Below are 20,883 nucleotides of genomic sequence, written 5' to 3'. Positions count from 1 at the left end.
CCATCGAATTATATTTTCTAAATACAACAGGTTATACATGCATACACGTATTACGTTAGATAAATGGCAGACTGTCTTTGGTTAAATACTTGCTAAGTAGATTTAGCTATGAAAACGAGTATGAATAGTTTGTTAATATCGAAGGAGAATAAATTACCTTCATAGTTCACCATTCCGTCGCCATCCAAATCCGCTTCCTTGATCATATCATCCACTTCTTCCTCCGATAATTTTTCTCCAAGATTCGTCATTACGTGTCGCAACTCCTTCGATGAGATCAGGCCGTCATTGTTTTTGTCGAATACTCTGAGACACACAAGTTTCATTGTTAATATTTACCTACAAGAGTATTTTCGACCTTCTAGAACTTTGAAATACCTGAATGCCTCACGCAATTCGTCCTCTCCATCGGCACCCTTCATCTTTTTTGACATCATCTGCAGGAACTCATTGAACTCGATGGTACCATTGCCATCTTGATCCACTTCGTTCACCATATCTCGTAATTCTGTTTCTATAAAATCAGAAATAATAAAGTTTCATGAACATTCTTTTGGTACCAAAAAGTTATCTTGTTGAAAAGGTTAAAATAATTGAATTCTGTTCACAACAGAAACAACTACCGTTCAAAAGATATATTCTGTTTGCGAGATATTCGCAGCATGATGGTATCAGCATATTATGAAAAATAATCTATGTCCAAGCTTATCATCGAATAAAAATTAAGTGATTCTACGAGAACAAGCTTTATTAAGGTTTCAGGACTTCACGATTTAGACACAATTCTTCTGTAATATAATTATAACTTATAGCAGTTACGCAATATGATGAACGGTTTGTTAGAAACCTTTTGTTTTCTTAAAAAAAGACACACAGACATAGATCATTCGTGTTCTAAGCTCTTTAATTGTCGCTTAAACGCGACATGCGATTTTCTCCATGTCCTCTTTCTAATTCCTGCGTGTAATGCATTCATCGTCGTCTCGTGGAAGACATTTAATTTCCCTTGTAGATCCGGCGAGGAGCAGAGACAGAAGAACTCGACGTGTAGTTAATTACTCGCGTCTGCACGTGCGCCTAATCGTCGCAGTTTCTGACTTAGGATCGGCCAAAAGGTAATTTTCTCTAAGCTCTTGTCACAGTCTAGTTTTCGGGAATTCTACCATTTAACTCTCGTCGTCTTTAGAAAACCTTCAAACTGCCGCCCGGGATATTAATTTAGCAAGAACCGCTTTCGAGAAGTTTGCGTTACGCTTCAAACTCTTCGTGCCAGCTTCGCACTCGTGCTATTGAAAAGCGTTTAAAAACAACGTTATCACTCCTAATATTTAACGTTTATCAAGAGCCAAGAGCTATTTTATAAGATATATTACGATGATAGTGGGATATATTAGAATTAATTGTTCCTAGAGTTTTGTTCTTTTTAGCATACATCGAAACATGCACCATCACGAAAAGGTATTTTATTATTGACAAGATTTATTTCAACTAGAAAATTGCATACCATATTTTATGTTATATTTTATATAAAACTAAAGGTTGTAATGCACGTGCTGTATCACGCGATAGAAAACTTGAAACGATACAAATGAAACAAACTATCAAGTGACACATGTTGCTCACACTTTGTATTTCGCTGCTCATAATGTCAAAATAAAACAGTCATTGAATTGACTGTATAGAATTTCATGAACCATCTTTTTGCGTTACTAGCTAATAGACAATACAGCGGTTGGGTTGGCGGTTTAGATTACCGTTATATATTTCGGCCGCAAGTGGATAGCTTTTCGTCAGCTCGTGGCTTCTAGCCAGATCGTGTCTACCTTGATACACGTGGATGGCACGTGGTTGATATTGTACCGAATATTTCCATTCTTCAAATAACGTAACGATTCACTTACCAGACGGCCTCTGCCCCAAAGATCGCATAACCACGCCAAGTTCCGCCATAGTGATAGTGCCATCTTCGTCCTTGTCAAAGAGCATGAACGCTTCCTTGAATTCTAAAGTAATAAATCGCGCGTTAATTCGTCGTCGATGAAAATTGATCGATGATCATCTATCAAACGATCCGATCTCGATCATTTCCCTTCTTAATATTAAAACTGTCAGCGCAACCGAGAGATCAAGTGTCATCTTCGACGCGTTGCATTTCTCTTTAACAGATTCAGTTTGATTGAATCGAACGTTATACATGCTTTTAGTCTCGTTTTCCTACGGCACTTTCGAGATTGGAATGCATCTGGAATTCAGTTTTCAAGCACGAAAATAATTTCTCTCTCCCTGCCCCCCCTCTCTCTCTTTTCGTGCGTTTTCGATGCGACGATTTCTGTAGAAATTCCAGCGGTCGTCCAACCGAGCCGTAAATAACGACGGACAAAAAACTTTGGCGGAAATTTGGCAATAAAACGATATACAACAAATGCTTTTCCCCGTCGTCGTATTGTTGAGAAATCGTGGATTTAGATGTCTATTAATCAAGAGCGGTCTGTATGTGTACGTACGTGTGTATGTTCGGTCACGCGTTACAAGTCGTGCAAAACTAGCTGAGATCGCGCGAGCTTCGGGCAAGTGGCCAGCCACGGCGGACTCGTCGGAGATGTTATAAATTTTCACAACGTCCGGACGGAGCACCGTGTGGTAAAAATCTACGCGCGACAAGAGGATCGTGAATAGTTTACGAGTCTATGCGTTCGTTAAAGTAGTCTTGTTTGATTCATCAGTGCATCTACGCGAGACAATGCTTCCATCGCCATTGTTGCGCGTTTACCTTTTATCCGACCCATTTCGTCTATTTACTGTCCCTTTCCTTTCTCTCATTCATTCATCAAGAGAGTGTTTGCCGCTGGCTCGATACACAGCCTTTCTATCTGCAAATGACAACGGCATATCGAACTTTCACATTTTTCTAGCGGAAGTTGGAAAATCAGGAAACTCGAAGGACATCGAAATGAAAGCAAGCGTATCGCGAAGCTAAACACGAGCGACCGTGTTCCTCGTGTTATTTTTCCTTTCTTCGCTGAATGTTTGTCAAACAACAAGCGGATTTAAAAGAGTGTCCTCGAATCTCGTGGATGTTAATGCACATCCTCGTCACCGATCAAAAAACAGCTCTGTGGTCCTCTTTAGCTCGTGTCTTTTTATTTCTTTCGGCTATTTCAAAAACCAAGCTTTCCACGAACAAATTTTATTCCACGTCTCCGATCTATCTCTTCGGGTAAAATCATCTTCTTGTCGGTTGTATCGTGACTAGTGAGACACCAGATATAAAAATGGACCACGAGAAAGACCACGGTCGTCGTCTGACATACCGATGGAATCCAGTTTGGGAAAATGGAGTTGGTAAACGTCGGGTTTGCCGTTTAATTATAGAGCGAGCAATTGCTCCGTTAGCTGTACGATAAATCACGCGAGGAAACAAATACGTATCGCGATTCATAAAAGTCCGGGAGATTATAGCTGAAGTAGGCGAGAACGTGTATGCAGCCGGCAAATAAGAGTTTCTAGACGTCGCCGTTTGATCTTATCGTTTGCCGCATAGATCGGTCTGCATTCACCTTGCGTTTATCACCACGTAAACACTAGACGATACATTAATGTGCATAAACGAGTGGGCAATTTCTCTTTCAGTCGTTTCCCAGGCGCCGCAATCAACGATATCTCGCTCGCGTGCCATCGCAAAAAATTCTAAAAGCTCCTCGTCGCCGAGGAATCAACCACAAGGCCAATGATCGCAGTCACGTGAGACCAAAATACGATCTTTTATGCAACACGTACCAGCTCGAGTGACAGGATATGTACTTACGTAAGACTACTTTCACAAATTAGGCGACCTCTTCCCGTGGCTTTATACAGTCTATCGCTCATAACTATTTAAATTATTGTGAATACGCGATCAAAAAATTGCTACAGCATCTTCGTTTGACGCGATTTCAAAATTGCTGAAAAAGGCTCTGTATACGTGTATGTGACACTAGGATGAGATGCAAATTTCGTTCCGCTAAAGCCTTTTGACATTTATCCAAGAGCAAGTCAATTTCTTAATCCGACAGAATTTGTATAATTACGTTGAACACTTAATAACGAGGATCTGTAATAGTTGTTTTATAAAAGCTAATACAAATAATAGTAAAAAAAAGATTGATCAAAGGACTAAATTAGGCCCCGGGGCGAAATTTGGACCCCTTGAAATATCGGAGGTGCGGAAACATATTGTCAATAGTAATTTGAACATACAAAACGAACAAGAGCAGATTTAATTCAATCGTGATACGCGAATGCACGGACTTTTACTATATACAGATAAATTAAACTACATTCTGATTCTGCAAGAAGGTAGCAGTGCTTCTAGTTATTAATTTGCGAAAATGTGGGCATTTTCCAGAATTACGAACGACAGCATAGACGTAAAATACTTCAGCACAGATTAATTTAATAGCCGCGTCACTCCGAGGCAAGATTAAACCACGCTTTTGTATACAAGGAAGTAATTTTTGACGTTCCCTGGAACAGAAACCATCAACAGCTTCTCTAATTTGCGAAACGTCGAGTACCGGGAAAACGCATTATGCGTGTGAAAAACTCCGTTCTACTCGTTAACGTACGTACGTTCACAGACACTTGAATTCTCAGTTGGAAAGTTTTCGAAGCACGATATTAAACGAACGAGAATATCTCTCGCGTTCACTTTTGGTATTCAGAGGTACGATGCGTTAAAATCATTTTACTACGCGATAAGAAAAGCGTGAATGGTAAAGTTGATATCGAAGATCCACTTACCGGCCACTTGATCCTCCGTGAGTCCATATTCAGACTGAAAAGAAAAAAAAGACACAGGGTAAGTTAAATTAGAGGGTCGTCAAAGTAGTTTACGATCCGGTGGCGTTTATGTTTCGTGTTAATTGAATGATTAACACGGTTTAAACTTTAGAGTAATGTCTCATCAAAACTTAATATGTATTGGTGGCTGTCGCCATTGCATGTTGTACTTCTGTTTGCAGAATGATGCCAATTCCAGTCGAAGTATCATTAATTTAATCAAATTAACGGTGGGATAGCTTCCTCCGCGGTAATTGCCGTATTGGCTTATTAATTTTTTCTCGAATCGTAGTGGGTAATGAGATCGGATTATAAAATACCATTTGATTCGTCGAAATGATAATTAACTGTTTAAAAGTATCGATCGAGAACCACTTGAGCTGTCGAATAGAATACTGGAAATTTCACATTCTAAGTATCATCGTACGTAACGCTATTATCAACAGACCGCGTCAAATATAATATTAGAAATTTCATATTTCAAATGTCATCAAAAAGTAGTTCTATCCTTCTTATTTTGTTTTTTTTTGATGATAAAATCACATTGTGAAAAAATTACGTTAAAAAATGACTGTCTTTTCTCACAAAGTCGAAATAAGGTGGTTCTCGTGACTTGAAAGTGGTTTGCTGTTTCTCTTGTCTCAAACCACTTTCATGGCTATTTTTTTCGTCCATAGTCTTCTTTCTTGCTGACTTCTCCTTGTGCTAGAAGGGGTATCTTATATGTCCTGGTATCTTATAAATAAAATAACCTATAAGAAAGAAGTGATCTAAATATGAAATATTCCATAATTAGACTACTGCTGGGTATCTACAATCTATTTGGAATTTTACAAACACGATGTTCGGCTCATAAATATTTCACTCGTCAATTATCACACGCAAGTAAATATATCAGTAACGACAAAAGACACAAATAAGTATGATAAAATAGTAACAAATAGGAAAAACACGTTAAATTTACACAAAGCGTATACCGTTGAAATATTTCGTACAGGAACAAAGTAAAACGATCCTGCCACATCGACGTACGATCGACTTACGAAACTCAACGTGTGCCGTACTAAAACGAATGAGTGACATAGTCGCTTATAGCCGCTTGAAAGATATTCATCTGTGAGATTTAAAAAGATAGCCTCATTCCATGTTAAGTGCACTATTCCATATTAGAAAAATTACCCCACATTTAGTCATTTTCCTCTAATGAAAGTATCTCATAGCTATAAAGCCAGCCAACAATTTTCGGTTCATATACAGCGACTATAGTTCAAGTGGTTACGTTGCTTTTAAGCGAATGTTCGATCAAGTAAACATTGATAGGGGTACGTATAATTCGCACAATTAACAATCCTGTCCTAACTAATGGCTCGATCTGCAGTAATACCATACTGCTGGCTTATCCGCCTTCTACAGACGACTGTGCTCCGACATTGTTAAATCAGCATTAATAGACAGCAGATTAAGGAACATATGCCGTTAACACGATTAGAGGGACATTGACTTAGCAGCAATTCTGCGAACCGCTATCAGCATCCGCACGTTCATTCTAGTATAAGTGACTTTGCCAACGTAAGGCCGTTTATGCCCCAAATACATCCTGACAGAGACTAACGGTTCGCTAAATAGAATAGTCGAGAGAAATATTTCTTTGCTCGCGTATATTCTTTGAATCGTTTTCTTCGCATCGTACTTTACTCGATTATAGACGAGTTACGATTAGAATTACATTTATCAAAATATATTAAATATATAAAAATGAATTATTCTATTGATTCACATTTACGATTAGAAACGATTACAAATTAAAAAGAGAGCAATTGCAAAAAAATGTGTAACACGAGTATACGTTGTTGAAAACAATTAGATGATCGTCTTCCGTGTCACTTTGATTTTTATAACAATTTCTCGAATCTGTGCGTGCTTCGTTTGTCTCTCCTTAACCACATCCCTAAGGGATTGCATTTGGACTGTGTATCTCGACAAGAAAGATCGACCGCAGTCTCATTTGAGAAATAACGCGAGTACTTAAGCAGATGAAAATGTTCGACGCGATTGCTACGTGCTGAATATAATCGCTTTACGATGCGCTCGAAGCAGAAATCCCCCGACGCTTGCGGTTGCTACGATCGTCTTAGAAATGGTTTCCACGAACCGAACACTAATGAAGCACGCTATAAGCAGTATGGGTCAGTTAAGCTTGCTCGTAAGTTAGGTACCGAGTGATCTACAGTTACAGTCGAATCGACGATGTGGCAATTTTCACCGAAATAAACGATTATATTCGAAATATTCCATACAGTTTTGCTAGACGAAGTAAGATCAGCTGTTCGTTCTGTTGCGCGACATATGGTTTCGCATTAATTGAGAATTCCGGAACGAACAGGTTGTCTATTCGGTATTCTGGAAACGTTCAGCGATGTCACTTCGAAATGACTTTCACGGATTACGTCCGTGGATATCCTCGGTAATCGTAAGCACTGTGGGACAGGAGAATCTGTCGAACGGACCCGTCTTAGCCGAAAGCTCTTGCTTCGATGCTTCCAAGCTCTTTCGAAGCAAATAGAGTTGGTATTCAACTGGGTCACGTCCTTTTTCAACAGTTCCGAGAGCGGTTCGCATAAACTCGCGAAAAGTCAGCTGGATTTTACGAGTGAACGTGCCTGCATTTATATATTTACCCGACTCCTTTGAATTCTGTACCGCTGACTGAAACACGCGGCTAATAGATAACAGTTCGACAGATGCGATTTAATACCGACAAAGATAATGCGTGCCGAATGCTATAGTTGCGACGTATCGAAAGTACATTGAACGTATCAAAAGTAAATTCAAGTATACGATCGATCAGAATAATTTTTTAACCCTGTTGCATTCTTTTCATCATTTTCAACGTCGATCGAGCTCGAACAAAATGTGATATTACGATAATAAGTTATTCCTTTCCTGAAAATTGAACATTAATTGTCTACTTGAGCGATCAAGTTGAGAAATTTGCAAGAAGTGGAGCGGATCTTTGATTTCTGAGAGCTTCACTCGTTATTAATATGTATTACTACTCGTTCCAATTCCGTGTTAAAGATTCTCTTAGAATATTAATAGTCCTTTGCTCTCATTAAAATGAAAGCAAGATCGAAGCATAATAAATTCCAATATCACAGGGTTGAAAGCGTAGTTCGAATGCAATCGTTACTCACGCTTATTTGTCGAATCTGACCATCTATGGTACTCGTCAATCTTCGCAGTTTTCCATAAGCGGTTGTGTACTTTTCCTCCGCGTCTGCCATATCGAGGACGATCGCGTGCACTAATTTTACCGATTAACACGATCGCAGCTGGCTCTCTACAAGGCACTTTTTAAATTTACATTTGTCCCCGACAATGGAGGTATTCCGTGAACGATGTTTCGTTTTTTCAGATTCTCTAAAGAAACTCTTTAATTTCACTCGAGCCTTTTAAAATAAGAGACGCAGAAACAAAGCCTCGCCCAAGCTTGTTCTCGTCGCACGAATAAATTTCTGTCCCTCGTTGCGAAGAGGCTGCCACGCGTCAATCGAACTAGCGCGACTACAGGACCGAACACAAATAATATTTATGGACTAGCGAGCGGTAACGTCACCGCTTGTTGGTGCCGCCGGATCCTTCGTCTCGTCACGAATTCATTTTGATTCTCCCCTCCCGAACGCCATGTCACGTGTAGTCCTACGCGAGCTTAATTCTCACCGCAATCAACTTTTCAATGTGCATCCGCGATAAATCATATTCCGCATCGTAAACGAGTGCAGTAGAGTCAAAGACCTGAAGCTGGCCATTCGCGTCAGCTCGAACGAACCACAAAACTGATACTCGTAACTATCTACGATCGCATTATTCGAGTTAGGGCAGAGTGCGAGCTTTTCGACAACCTTCGGCTGTTTTTAACTTGTCAGTGGACTTCGACCATTGGTTGGCAGTTCTTTCCTCGTTTACTTCGCACTCCATCCTTTTTCCTCCTTCGTCCTGTTTCGTTAATGGCAAGTTGTTCGCGTTGGTGGCACTGTTTGTCAAACGACGCGCGTTCCCGAAAACACGATTGTCGAAAATGGGGAAGGATGTATGCTCGTTCGTCGTCGCGAAGGCGAGTACCTTTACGCGCGATTCGCTTTACACCTGTTCACGATTGCTCGACTAAAAGGACTCTAGTAACGCTGGTTGCCAATAGTAAGGCACGCCTAGTCTACTGAATCAACAATGATTTAAACGGACATCGACTGCAATTACGGAGATGGCGGCAAATATTTTGCAGGATCTAACTTTGGACGATGTCGGTCTTGCATAATCGTACTGGTACAGTGTTCCGTTTGCCAATGAGAATCAAGTTTCTTGAACTCAAAATAATGCCTACCTATTATCCACAAACGTAATCGGTATTTCGTTAATATGGTATTTGTCTTTCTCAGCGAAAGTATAGTTTCTCGAGGGAGAAGGTGAAAGTGTCTGATACTATTTCTGGAGCGTCGCGACGAAAAATCACGGACACCCTGACCTGCTTTGTCGCACGTGTGAATATCTTAAAATGCAGCCGCAACGGTTATTTTTACGGACGTTCCGTATTGATACAAACACTGGCGCCCCGCGTTTGAAAATAACGATACACGAAGGCAATTTAGATAATGGAAAACTCGTTCCGCGTTCTATTCGATCGTATCTCTTGCGTCAATGAATTAACCTTTGCTTGCGACACGCGCGGATGTTAAATGACCACCTATTTCTCAATTCTATCTGCTTATAAATAAAAGAAGATCCACATACAAGATACGATAGCGTGATAGAAATACAGCTTTTTCGGAACGTTTTTCTTCTACGACCTGTGCTACCATCTAATGGAGAAGGAAGGTCTAGATCAGACGCGTCTAGTAGACGACAGTCCGTTTCTACTGCGCGCTGTCTAGTCGGTAGAGTAAAACGCGGCGCGTCTGACTACGATTGCCCGTTTCTACTGCAGCTGACGCTTGCAACTAAACGCTCCGGAGAGAAATTATTCTTACTCACCAGATTTATGGTGACGATAAGGTCGTACTGCTGCCTCTGACCCTTCTTTTTATTCTTCCCAGTCTTCACGGAAGCTGCTTTTGGCGTAACCTTAACCTGTCCCTTTTGAGCAGAGGGTTTCTGAGCTGGTTTCGCTGCAACTTTCGCACCAGGCGCCACCTTCTGCCCGGCTGTCAATGGCGCTTTTTGACCTGTCGAGCCCTTTTGATTCACATGGCCTACTCCATCTGCTGGTTTGTTGCGAGCCTATTATCGGAAATAAAACACCACTGTTAGATCTCTTGACTATCGATAACAAAGATACTTCTATTGGACGTGTGCCGCGCTTTTCTTCTCACTTAAACGAATCGGTGGAATTTCGAGGGTAATCAAAGCGCAGCATCGTTCGAATTGTTCTCCTCAGTCGTATCGAACGGGAATTAAATTATCGGGAAGCGAGGTCACGCTGAAATTCATCCTCTTTTTTTCTCTCTTTGCTCCGCTACTTTTAAACGAATGTTATTACGTGCTTATATAATTCCTCCTCCGAGTTTAATTACTCGGACGCGTGAACAACTCCCGCATCGACCTTCAACTGGACTGCAACGAGAGCAATCGTGAGAATATTCTGTGGTGAATATTCTCTTGCTGAAACAGGCGATATAATTAGAAGGATCAAAATTCTGTAGAGCATCGGCTCGAGGGACAATCTCGAAGACGGTCGTTGGCAATTGCGTTTACTCGCGGGGAAACACTTCGTGAATTTACGAGCTCCGCCAGGACGCGGGCAAAATGAACATTAGGAATTGCAAAATAACGGTTGTTTATCGAGCACACAGTTCGCTGTTATAGCCAAAAGCGAAACTGGGCCATCGCTGTTCACGAATCTCTTTTGTCCTCTTCACAAAGTTATCTCTGATGCCCTTCACCTCTCCATCTACCTTTCCGATCTGTCTATACAAAAATATGCGGACTGTCCGATCAGTCTGAATTTTTATGCGTTCACTGAAAAATCTCTTTTCGAGACACAACTTCTCGCGAGATGCAATCGATGCAACTTGCATATACATCAAAGTCGAACTATATAGAGCGTCTTTCGTATCACAGATCGAGCAAACCGTGATTCGTAATTATTGCAACCTTTTGTCCACATTTTACAATTAGTCGTTTAATCTGGGAACAAATCTGTCTCTCAGTATTTCGGTGAAATGATTTAATCGAAAAAAGGTTTTCCGATACGTTCGGACAGAGATAGTTGTGGCACAGAGGTGGAAAATACGGGCGACGGCTAACGAGAAACGAGCTCTGGAATAATCGAGGAGTCTGCAATTCTCTCTGATCCGAATAAAAATTCGTTTTTTCCCGCCGAGATAAAAATCTAAAGTCTCAGGATGAACAATATCTTTAATTACCGGCAAAGAATTTGACTAAGCGTCGAGTCAACGTTTCGAGGTCGAGGTACATCCCATGCCATTGTTCTCGGATCTCTGCTAATGACACGCAATAGAACGGTCCATGGTACTTTCCGAGATTTAGATCATCGACGCCAACTAGTCTCGCCTTTAGTTTCTTGCCTGCTTTTCCACTGGGAATTAATTACCTGACACGTTTTCGTTTATCCGTTTGATTGCAACATCTCAATAGGAATCCATTCCTTTTGTTCCTGTTTTACGCCCTCGAATAAAGATCGCCGGCGTAACAATCGAGCCAGCAACGATTGATAAACACGTGCGGGTAGAAATGACCACCGATGGTACAATCTCGTTTGAAAAACCTTCGGGGAGATATTGCAAATGCGATAGATCGAAAACGGTCCGAATCTGTAAATCGAATATCGTCGTTATCGCGGAATAAACGGATGATAGGAGCCTGCAAACTGCCCCTTCGTTCCTGCGACGAACAATCGAGCAGATTCGAATCTCTGGAACCAAGTCGGATTCCGATGGCGCGGATGTCCGCCGGGAGAAAATAAATCGAGTTAGTTGATACAAACTGCCGATCGAGCTACACGTAATGCCCCATCGAGGCCAAGAGGAAGAACCTTGGTCACGTTAAAAGGAAGCCGAAAAAAATCTGGGCTACACGATCATTCGGAATGAAAGGTTGGAAAACCAAAGCTGAAATAAAAATAAATGTGGAAGATTCGCCGAAGAATTCAGATATTTTTTAATAGATCGAAGAATGTGAACGATCCATAGGGAGCACTTAACGGAATGAAAGGCTTAACGCAAGTTCGTCGACCGTTCGCCCAATTACTCGGTAAGGTAGGCTCAGGTATAAATATAGAGCGACTCTCAATTGGTATTGGACATTCTAAAAATATCGCCAGTTTATTCAAATAATAATTCAGTGGAGAGATGGCATGCCCTGCGTGGGTGGGACTGACAAGATAATTATAGCGTTTGCCGTCTACCGCGTTCTTACGAAAAGCACTATATCACTGGCGAGGGCAGACCGAAAAAACGCAGTAAGAACTGCACTTTGCTACCGTTTACCATACTCGACGTGAAATAATAAAGTTCTTCTCTACGCTACGATGCGTCAGGTTACACTGTTACGCAATCTTTACTACAGGCTGCTATACGTCGACGAAGAACGATAATAAATATCATTGGCTGCTGAATGAATTGTACCATGAATTTTAACGAGAGGAATTTTAATCATCTTCCGGTCGATAGCTCAACGTAGGTCGGATACAATTTCGTTTACTGCCCAATTTCGTTCGATCGCATAAGGCGCCAGTATCGGATAATTCTTTCGAAGAATAATTCCATGAATTCACGAGGTCTCGAGGATATTAAATTTCTTAGTAACCAGTAAAAAGAATCGGCGATATATTGCGTTGGACGATGTGGTGGTTGAATGGAAAGCAGTAGTATCATAGTCTGGAATGTTTTGAAATAGCAGCACCCCCACTTCTTTGCACTGGCTGCCGCTGTGTTCTCGGCCGCCTCCTCGCAACACGTTTGCGGTCTACGAAAATTTTATTGCTTTTTCCCTCAAACTTTTTGGCAGGCCTTCACAAGCATATAGAAAACAATCGTATAACTGTGATTTAAATAATATTCTTTCCGTTATATATCGCGTATCCTACATTCTATCGCACGTAGTAAATTTTTTACAGGAAACGCTTTAACGCAAATAACACCGATAACCCTGTTCTTCATTTCAGGCAGTCTCGAATAATTCCATTTGATCAGAACGAATGAAATATTTTTCCTCATAGACGCGTGTAGAAATTTTGACGTACAATAACGCGCAGTTGATGGACATACGATCGAAGACTTTAGGGTAAATGATAGACGGCCTTGAAATTAGGTGGTGATTTCAATCATGTTACTTAACCGTTTACACGGCGAATCGTAGGTAGCATTATAGCAGCGAGAATTGGCGTCGTCTGTCTGCGCTGTGAGAAGCTGTGAATTTCGATAGTTCGCAGGAAGGGATGAGAGAAATTCTTCACCTCCCCTACCATGCGTTCTAGCTGAGCTTATAAAAGATATCCAGTGCGGATAAACCATTAGTGTGGAAGAACGAAGGGACACACGCATCGTGCTCAGTTGAAGATTGAAACCGTCGAAGATGGTTAGTCAATTTGTTAATTAAGTGGGGTAGAAACAAAATCGCGGTACTTGGTGACGTTTGTTGCATGGGCACGCATTGATTGGAGGATTCTGTATCGAAACGGCAGAAAATCGAGCAGTTTGGCGCAACGCCAGCGATTCTATGATCGATTTTCCATATCGGAAGTAATTGACAGACAGAGAATTAAATCTCGAACAAGAAACTCTATCAAAATTCGTTCGATCGGCCTGCCGTTTCTAAAGTGAATAGGATCCAGTTAACGAAAAGTGTTTCTCTCGTGTACCATCAACAGTGAAATTGTATCGAAACGTTATTTCTTCTTTGTTTCAGGATGACGAACAGCTGAAAAGTAAGTAAAACCGAGCAGGCGAACTTCCTCGGCCGTAACTGACGAAAATGAAGTGGAACGGAATTCCGCTCGCACAAATAGACACTGCGCATACAGCGCCGGCATTTCGTTAAATCCCAGACGCGTCAACAAGTATGGTTTATTCGTCGAAAGAAGGTCGAGAATGTTTAAGATTTAGGTCGCAGCTGGTCTGTATTTTACATTGGCGAGGCATCGGGACTTCAAAGGACTATTTCCCCTTCCAGCGTACGGTTGTTCATTAAGATTTGTCGCTTCAACGTGGCCAGACCGGATTACGAACCTTTGCCAAATCGAATCGATTTATCGCGGCGACGACCGAACAACACCGTAGTCCATACGCGAGAATTTCTTAAAAATGTTACACCTCCTGTCTTCTCGTTTCCGCCCACGCTTTTTCCGTCGTTCTATCCACAGAGTTTCGGAACGCGTCACGGTACTACGTGGCGCTCCGATTGCGCAATCCAACTCTGTATCGCGAAATAAACCGCTGATTTACTTGGCCTCGTTATTTTAATATACGCCGTTGGCATACCGTGTAAATAAATACAGTTAAGTAAATAGAAGCACCGATGCCTTTCGATTACGGGTCCAGAATTTTTCAGAAGATATGAAAGATGCCTGAAATTTTCTTCTTCTCTCCTGCGCCTTCAACGTACAGTAGCTTACGGATGTAACATTAGTACGGTACGAACATTCGTAGAAACCTCTGATGAATTATATTACGTGTGTTATACGAAATACATTGAAATTTCATTAGCACTGCAATAAGATCCGATTACAGATCAAACAGAGTTTGAAAGCTAGAAGATATTTGCTACATATATATTTCAAATTACACAAGTGTATAAATTACCATTATATCAATAAGGGAAAATATTCAACGAAATTAATTTGTGCGCTTAATTTCCTACGGCAATCGTATGAATACTTTCAGTTACTGTACACCAACAAGATAACAGCGAAATAAACGATAAGAGATACAGAAGCAATGATTCGTTATATTTTACAGTGCTCAGGAGAGCCTTCTCCATGTTCGATTCAACGAAGTCTGGTCGGATCGAGAAGGAAAAAGTAAGAACAATCCTCAACACCCTAGGGCACACTTTCGACGATCACGAGCTCGAGGTGCTACTCAAACAAGAAGACGAAGAAGGTACTTATATATATCGCGATTTTACGAATTTTTACGTAACGGGCATTTGGAACGCAACAAAAGTTCCGATTCTATTGCATTTTTCGCGAGTTTCATAGCAATTTTTGGAACGACATTGGTGCTCCGCGGATCGATGCCTTCGTTCGACCGAACGGGGCCAAATAATTCATGATATAATGGCTGAGAAAACGGGGAAACACGTGTGTAGGTAACGAAAGCTAAGTGACGCGAACGCGTGGAAACTTTTCCCAGGGCTCCGCAGTTTCGGAGTATTTGTTTCACGCAGCGTTTAAGTTTTGCTAGTCCATTTTAATGGCGCTGCCTATACCCTAGTCCCTATTTCTGTGCCGTCGTTTCTAGGTGATTGCTCGACGTTATGGACTCGTACAAGAGCGAAATAATCGAAAGAGGCTACCTAGCGATAATTTTCTCTTTTATCAGCAGGCTTATTCAAACGGCGGATATCATACGTTGATATCTACGTTAAGATTTCTTTTGACTAGTTTTTCAAAAGGAAGAATGGTCCCTTTCAGGATTTCTACGGAGATATCTTCCGCCAAGTCTCGTCGTAGGCTCCTTTTTACAGCAAAAAAGAATTGGGTCGAGGCGGAGCTTCCTCCTTCAGCCTACTTTTTCGTATTTCGCTATTCGCGTATATATCGAGTCACCGCCGGAACAAATCAGACAGTGCGTCCCTCAAAAGAATTCTTATCCACGCGTGAATATCCGAGAAAAGATTCAAAGAGCCGACTAACTTAAAAGTAGTGGCTAACCTTTTGGTCTGGCATTTGGAAACGAATTACACTCTCTCTAGGAAGTAGTAAGACGCTTATAGAACAACGAAGTAGAGCTGCGAAGTTGTTAGGAAATTGTTAAAAGCTCTACGAATTATTACCTTGGTGGGAACTTTAGATCGTAAAGAATTTATACCGTTGGATTGCAAGAAGAATAAACTATTTAAAAACTCGTTCATTTTGTGGTGTCTATAAAAATTAACCTTCGAGTGATACGATTATTGACACGATGAGTATTTTTCCAACGTGTCAAAGTGTCCAAGGTGTTGCTCAAAAATTGTAACGAACAAAGTTGCATGTCTTTCATCGATCGATTGTGCCATCAACAGATGTAAGTTTTTACTCGAAATCACGATATGCCATTTAAAAGCCTATCGGTAGTCTCAATTGCCATCGAGCGAACTCTTGCAACAAGCAATGAAACAAAAAAAAAAATATTTGCAAATTGAATCGTTGCACGAGGACTTACGTTAATTGAATCTCGGGCAAATAGAACTTGGCCAGTTCTCTCCCGGTTGTCGCCACGATACAAGTAAAAGTTGCGATAGAACTATTTCAGCCACCGTGTTTGCCTCTAAAACCTTCGAACGAAGTATACTTAACCGTAACGTCGATCTGTGACACCAAGTCGCCCGAAAGGAATTACCGTAAGCCCGTCGAATTGCTTCGGAAATCGAGACAATGCTCGTGGCTGACATCGCATCCTTTATCCTAGCTTTATCAGCACGCATTATTATGCAGATATCGTTCGCTCTGTACGATTGTACGTCGATGTCGACTCCAAATACTCCGTTCATGTTAGATGTTAAGGGTTTCGACCGAATGATTTATGGTACACGTAGAATAATTATTGTTTTCAAGAGATAGAAATTTAGTGGTTTCGGATGCCAAATGGTATTCATAATTAATTTGGGAATTATACAAATTTCAATGTCAAATCGACGAAGGAAATAAAACTTAGAGATTCGTTTTATCCATTGAGAGTTGTGACTCATTATTCGTTGATAGGTTTTGAGATATTCCAAAAGATGTGTTTGCAACCTCGAGCCTCGAAAGCTACTTTTTCATAGCCAGTTCTCGTAGATGAAAGTTAAAAGGCGTTGAATATTCTTATCCGTAGTATGAATTTGCGAAATTTGATGAAAATCAGCGTGTCATAATTAAACGATGTCCTCTGTTGGCAGTGATTCATCGAATTTCAACTTTCATTCTAGTTTCTACGTATTTTTTCAATAGCTAGTACTTTGTTATAAAACTCGGACGAAGGCAACCAGCGATCACCACATGCAGCTCGAACGCTGCGGAAGGTTCCATGAAAGTTCTATGAAATGAAAGTTGTTCGAACTCCCGTCCACCCCCATAACACAAGAGACCGCCGCTCTCTTTTCTCTAAATCCACGCCCACAAACTTAGTCGATCGATGAGAATTATATTTCGATGACCGATATAAATTTGAAATTTATTCCCGGCAAGCGTTTGGAAGGCTACCAAGTATATGGTCTCGGATATTTTTCCATCGATGAAAAAGCGACCGCGAAACGGAATCGGAAAGGAGGCTGAGAGAAGCTTGTTTACACTGTCGATGAATTGCCTCGAAGGAGAGAACAGTATCTGGAGATGGATTTTTTTTTTTAATCGTGGCCTGGGTTGGGCTTTCAGGTAGCGGAAAATTAGATTTCGACTCCTTCTATCGGGTGGCCTGCCACTTCCAAGAGGAGGACGACGAGGCCCTGCAGAAGGAGTTAAAAGAGGCTTTCAGGCTTTACGACAAGGAGGGTAACGGTTACATTCCAACGAGCTCTCTCAGGGAGATCCTCGCAGCTCTGGATGATCAGATAACACCCGATCAAATGGACGGCATGATCGCTGAAATAGATACCGACGGCTCTGGCACGGTTGACTTTGATGGTGAGTATCACGTTTCCTCAAATTATCCTATTCTGTCGTTCGCGTGGCCCTCGATACAAGAAATTTTACATCACGAGTCAAAACACTGCAATCGCTACTTGTTTCATACAATCGAACAACTTCAAAAAGTTAGATAAGAACTATCCTGTTGGCTTGGAAAATTTTTCTGTCAAAATCCTGTCGAAGTTGAGGGAATTACTATTGCAGCATCGATTTCAAAATAAGAGCACCATCAGGAGATTTAATACGGAGAAGTGATTACCAAATTTGTGAAATTGTTAACCATAGAATGTATTAATTACGCATGATGCCTTTTTTGTTACAAAAATCTCCCAATGCGATTCGAAAAACTGGTTACGATATTGGCAACATGAACTTTTCGACTAGCTTCTCCTATCTATGGAGGTCGTTACGATGGTTTGTACGAGGGCTTGATTAAACCTTGAACGTCTTAATACCAACGTTCCAAAGCTTCTTTCAAAAAAGTCCGAGGAGGCCGTATAAAGGATCAAGGATACGACCTACTTGCTTTCCAGGAGAAGCATTTTCTTGGCGCTGTGACGAAATGAAAAGGACTACCTCGCAATAATATTTCGGCTTATCCCGCGTCTGTCGACGATACGAATCCTTACCGGAAATAAGATTTGTAAAGAGATATCAGCTGAACGTGATCTCTCTCCCTTTCATCGAACGAAGCTTCTTGATTATCCCTGCTGCGTAATTAATTTCTTCGATTATACCGAAAGAAATAGGCAATGGGAAGGCATCCGTCAATTTTAAAAGAAAAAAAAACATTCTTTAATTTTTGACATTTTTAATGTTACCGCGAAGCAATTCTACCGACGTTCAATTCAAATTGAAGGCAGTTAGTATTTTTTATTTTTTAGTTATTCCCAGTCGCCTCATACTATAAAATAAGAAGAGTAGAATCGCATCGAAATATTTATGACCGAAGCGTATATCATCGTCAATCTTTACAGCGAAGGAAAACAAATTTTAGTAGCAAGTGGATCAAAATGGAATTTTTTAATGACCACACATGTAGCATCATTCGACTACATCGTAGCGTGAAAGCTAATCTTGTTAATTTTTGTGTTGCAGAATTCATGGAGATGATGACCGGCGATTAAGCTCCAGCAGAAAATTCACCATCTCGCGTGAAAGGAACGCCTGCATTTTCTTCCTACGATACTCTCATTAATCGTGGACGAGGAGCTCTCTCTCTCTCTTGAAATTGAAATTCCACGGGAGAAAGTCGGGTACACATTATTCATTTCGGTCAAAAACGAGCAAGGGATCAACGAGACTTCATCGAACATCATTTTTTTCCTGCGCGTTTGTTCGCTCACAGTGTACCGAAATCATTAAGTATCCGATTAAACGTTGCCTTTACCGACCGTACGAGAAGACCATTTTTATTCCGCTCCAATCGAAAACGGCGAAACGCTATTCGAGTTTGTTTGATACTCAACGTCAAATGATCGACGTAAGTTATAGCAGCACACAGCAATCGGTGAACGGCCATTATTCTTCAGTTCGTATGATGAATGGACATCTGCGAAACCGTGAAACCGATTCTTTTTAAGGTTCAGGGCTCTCTTGCACAATTGAACTAATATTATTAGCGGGATTTTACAACTCATAAATCACTAGTACCGATAGATCTTCTTATATAATAACGATAAGTTTTATAATAAATCATATGAAATTTTACAACCAAGTTTCACGAGTGACAAATTATCCTATCATTCCACGTGAAATATAAATATAAATTTGTAAAATTATAAAGAAAAAAGCCTCTAACCTGCGGCTTGTCGATTCGTTAACGTTATTAACTGATAGATTATTGTGCAAGAGGACCCGAGTCACTTAACTTAACCAATCTGATTGAGGCCCCGCCGAAGCTTAATAATGTGCTTGAAAGCACGCCCACTGAAATGACAGCTCCTTTTCGAAGTATAATTCGCGTGTCATAACGTGTCATGGCACGAACAGGTCGTATTTCTAAATTTTAGCCGACACCCGTTAGATGGTCGTAGCTCGACGCGCCTAATAATTTCCTGTCTCCTTAAAAGCGGCAAACTTGTATGGGATATTCATCAAGGATCTCCGGCGAGCAAATCGCTGAGCGTGCAGGAGGATCGTGTTCGAATTCCGTGAAGGCCACTTATTCGATCAACTCGGGCATCGACTCGCGGCAAGGTCGAGGTCTCTATACTTTATAGCTTCGCGTTCTGCATATATCAGCCGGACTATCGAGGTTATACAGTATAGGCAATGGATAGGATTTCACCGGTGATTACGATTACCTAGCAGTTCGAACCTTTGGTTTTTCCAGCTTGGAAATTGGTGATGGTAGACTGACCTTTACGGGCTACTCCAAATGAATGATATATGAAAGATGACATTTGCAGTGAGAGAAATTGAAGAGTTCATTGTCAAAAACAAGCCTCGATCCTTTGATCTTTTCTTCGGCTGTGGATGTCATCTGAAATTAAAATATCCAACAATTTCAGTTTTCCATTATATCGATTCATAAATCATGAAGTTATGAACTTTCCAAAGTCAACAACCTACCGTCATTTGAACTACGTTTCCTTCAAGCGCTGTTATCAAAGAAAATTACGTCGATACGTGTGAACGCTTAAGAAAACAACGATTCCGTATACTTTAAAACAACTATCTTACCAGCAGCAATAACTCTGTTCATTTGACAAAAGCTATTACGATAGGAAACTACTTTGAAGGTTGTTTTTATAAAACCAGTTAATTTTCATTCGACAGTAAGTCAGAATATAGATAGATCCCACCGTATGTATCGTGTCCTATTTCTGACAACTAGAAAGTGTTACGTAAGTGACGAGGATCGTTTTTATTACGAACCACTGTATTATCATAATCCTTGATAGTTTCTCATTAAGAAAACCAATGTAATAGACATCAAGACAAACCAATGGAAACTAAGGTTATAGACGTCAGAACAACGAAGATAATCTGGTTTCTTGACAGAGCAATTTTGGCCGATCGATCTCGAGATCTGGAAGTCAGAATTGTCTCCGAAAGATTGGGAAAAGCGTGAGAGCGAGGAGTCGAGGATCCGGTGAGAACGTTCAGAAACACCCATTGCCACCCGTCACTCATGCTCCGCTTTCAGCTTTTGCCCCTTCGACTTGCTTCCTTCCATTTTAGTCGGCTCTCTCGTTCCTCTCTCCACACAGGACTCCGCCACGGCTCCAGGTCCGGACCCG

At 40.9% G+C, this 20,883-nt stretch overlaps 3 protein-coding genes across 9 annotated transcripts in view; 2 read left to right on the top strand and 1 right to left on the bottom strand.

Annotated features, from left to right (window-relative positions):
• LOC132911515 (neo-calmodulin-like) overlaps nucleotides 1-20,883 on the bottom strand; it is an 85,059-nt gene that overhangs the window by 7,836 nt on the left and 56,340 nt on the right. For 6 of the 7 annotated variants that reach the window (XM_060968212.1, XM_060968215.1, XM_060968214.1 and 3 more), the window contains 5 exons: nucleotides 9,847-10,092; nucleotides 4,780-4,813; nucleotides 1,902-2,003; nucleotides 379-514; nucleotides 158-306 (listed from right to left, as the gene is read on the bottom strand). In XM_060968212.1, coding sequence (XP_060824195.1) covers nucleotides 158-306; nucleotides 379-514; nucleotides 1,902-2,003; nucleotides 4,780-4,813; nucleotides 9,847-10,092 — 667 coding nt within the window. Of the gene's footprint in view, nucleotides 1-157; nucleotides 307-378; nucleotides 515-1,901; nucleotides 2,004-4,779; nucleotides 4,814-8,012; nucleotides 8,688-9,846; nucleotides 10,093-20,883 lie in introns of those variants that run through there. The other variant, XM_060968217.1, reaches the window with a different exon arrangement.
• Nucleotides 1-20,883, top strand: part of LOC132911512 (uronyl 2-sulfotransferase-like) — a 238,650-nt gene that overhangs the window by 192,628 nt on the left and 25,139 nt on the right. The window lies entirely within an intron of this gene.
• LOC132911531 (troponin C-like) lies at nucleotides 13,293-19,034 on the top strand. The gene is made up of 5 exons (XM_060968235.1): nucleotides 13,293-13,410; nucleotides 13,741-13,759; nucleotides 14,790-14,933; nucleotides 17,387-17,635; nucleotides 18,737-19,034. The coding sequence occupies exons 1-5, from the start codon at nucleotides 13,408-13,410 to the stop codon at nucleotides 18,763-18,765; spliced, it is 444 nt and encodes a 147-aa protein (XP_060824218.1). The 5' UTR covers nucleotides 13,293-13,407; the 3' UTR covers nucleotides 18,766-19,034.

Source organism: Bombus pascuorum, chromosome 10, assembly GCF_905332965.1.
Source record: "Bombus pascuorum chromosome 10, iyBomPasc1.1, whole genome shotgun sequence".
Lineage (NCBI taxonomy): Eukaryota > Metazoa > Arthropoda > Insecta > Hymenoptera > Apidae > Bombus > Bombus pascuorum.
Note: the sequence above shows the minus strand (reverse complement) of the source record. Positions and strands in the feature narration are given on the sequence as shown.